At 38.5% G+C, this 2,057-nt stretch overlaps 1 protein-coding gene across 1 annotated transcript; it reads left to right on the forward strand.

Annotated features, from left to right (window-relative positions):
- The first annotated feature begins 242 nt into the window (after positions 1 to 242).
- LOC147735004 (olfactory receptor 5J3-like) lies at positions 243 to 1,181 on the forward strand. Its single transcript, XM_086952556.1, has one exon. It carries the CDS (start codon positions 243 to 245, stop codon positions 1,179 to 1,181), a length of 939 nt encoding a protein of 312 aa, XP_086808682.1.
- The last annotated feature ends 876 nt before the right edge of the window (positions 1,182 to 2,057 follow it).

Here is a 2,057-nt window from a genome sequence, read left to right on the forward strand (position 1 = left end):
GAGTATTTTTTCCTTTTACCAGCACCCTTTAATGTTTAGTTCCTTGATAGGTATTAGGAGTTACAGCAGCCAAGGTATAAGATAATGAATATCTCAGAAGATAATGCAACTTGGAATTTGTCCAATCATTCTCTTGTACTGGAAGTTTATAAATAAATTAATTGTAAAAGAAATATCATGCATTGCAATTGCTGCATCTCACTGTGAATTTCACTCTTGCTCCTCAGATTTAATTTTGAAAGATGCTGATCGAAAACAAAACATCATCAAAGGATTTCATCCTGTTAGGACTTACTGAAGACCAAAGCCTCAAAGTTCCACTCTTTGTGCTGTTCACTGCAGTTTATATAATCACTCTGCTGGGGAATATTGCCATAATGGTATTAATTAGGGTCTCTCCTCGTTTGCATACGCCCATGTACTTCCTGCTCACTGCCTTGTCATTTGTAGATCTCTGTTACTCTACAGTTATAACTCCCAACATGTTAGCCAATTTTCTTTCAGAAATACAAGAGGTTGACTTCCACAGATGTTTGGCACAACTGTTCTTCTTTGTTGCTTTTGCAAGTTCGGATGCTCTTCTCTTGTCTGTAATGGCTTATGACAGGTACAACGCTATCTGTAAGCCCCTGCACTACCCTGTTCTTATGACCAGGAGGGTTTGCTCTTCTCTAGTCATTACAGCATGCACAGTTGGGTCATTTAATTCTCTGGTGCACACTCTTTGCATCTTAAGACTGAAGTTCTGTGATGACAATGTGATCTCTCATTTCTACTGTGACATTCCTCCCCTGCTGAAGATGTCCTGCTCTGACACTACGCTCAACGAGATTGTACTGTTCTCTGTGGCTGGCTGTGTGGAAGTGGGATCTCTTTCCATTGTCCTAATCTCTTACACTTTTATCATCTTGGCAATCATAAAGATACAGTCCTCTGAAGGCAGACAAAGAGCCTTCTCCACCTGTGCCTCCCACTTTGTTTGTGTTACAATGTTCTACATTCCAGTACTTTTCATGTACCTCCGGCCAAGTTCCACCTACTTCATGGATCAAGACAAAGTAGCATCTGTGTTTTACACAGTGATAATCCCAATGTTAAATCCCATGATCTATAGCCTTAGAAATAAGGAGGTCAAAGGAGCTCTTAGTACATTGTTACAAAGAGCACATTTGCGTTGGTAAACAGTCTCATACAAATTTACAGTGAAACTGTATGTTGAAAAAATGTATGAGTAGATTCAAATTTGGGTGGTTATGCCCAATGTATAGATATTGTATAAGGACAGTACAAACCTGGCAAAAGAAGGGTCCAAAAAAGGAATCCGCGATGTCTGCAGCAGGGAATCTGCTTGTTAAATTGCTTCTGCCACAGGGATAGGATGGCTGAGATATTTCTGGCAATAGATTATTCAACAGGTGAAATTTTCCACTTTCTCATCCAACTGATTCTCATCTTCCAACCACTTGTAAAAGGCCCTAAACCCAACTCATAGCAAGGAAGAGTCCCTTTATCAACTGGTATAGTCCGAGACAGATAGTCTACAAGGCTATTAAAACATTCAATACACGGATGATTGAAAGTTCCAAACTAAAAAGAACGAAACAGAAAGGACATCATTGGAATGTTCAAAGAGAAGTCTAACACCAGCCATTATGCGTCTGACTCCTCGGCCACTTCGTGTCTTCAGTGAATATCCCAACATGTGTTAAATGTGCCTTAGAATTATGTTTATTTGTTTATTTACTGTTGCCTTTTTCTACAAAAATCACTACACTGCCATTCATACACAAAATCAGGAGGATTGGGATTCAGGATGTCTTACCTTATGTATGCTTCATTTATAGGAACTAGTTGTTCCCTTGCTGAGCTTTTGTGGCTTTCTACATGAAATAAAGCTTCAGCAATTGAAAGTGTGCAAAACGTTATTAAAAAAAAGAGTTGGGTTGTTCAATTGATTATTTTTTGCCCTTGATTATTTTTTTGATCTTTCCGTAAAAGATCATATGCCATTGCAAATTAAATTTCTCAGTTACTTACTTCAATTCCTAACCTTATTC

The sequence above is a fragment of the Lissotriton vulgaris genome, chromosome 1_2 (assembly GCF_964263255.1).
Source record: "Lissotriton vulgaris chromosome 1_2, aLisVul1.2, whole genome shotgun sequence".
NCBI lineage: Eukaryota > Metazoa > Chordata > Amphibia > Caudata > Salamandridae > Lissotriton > Lissotriton vulgaris.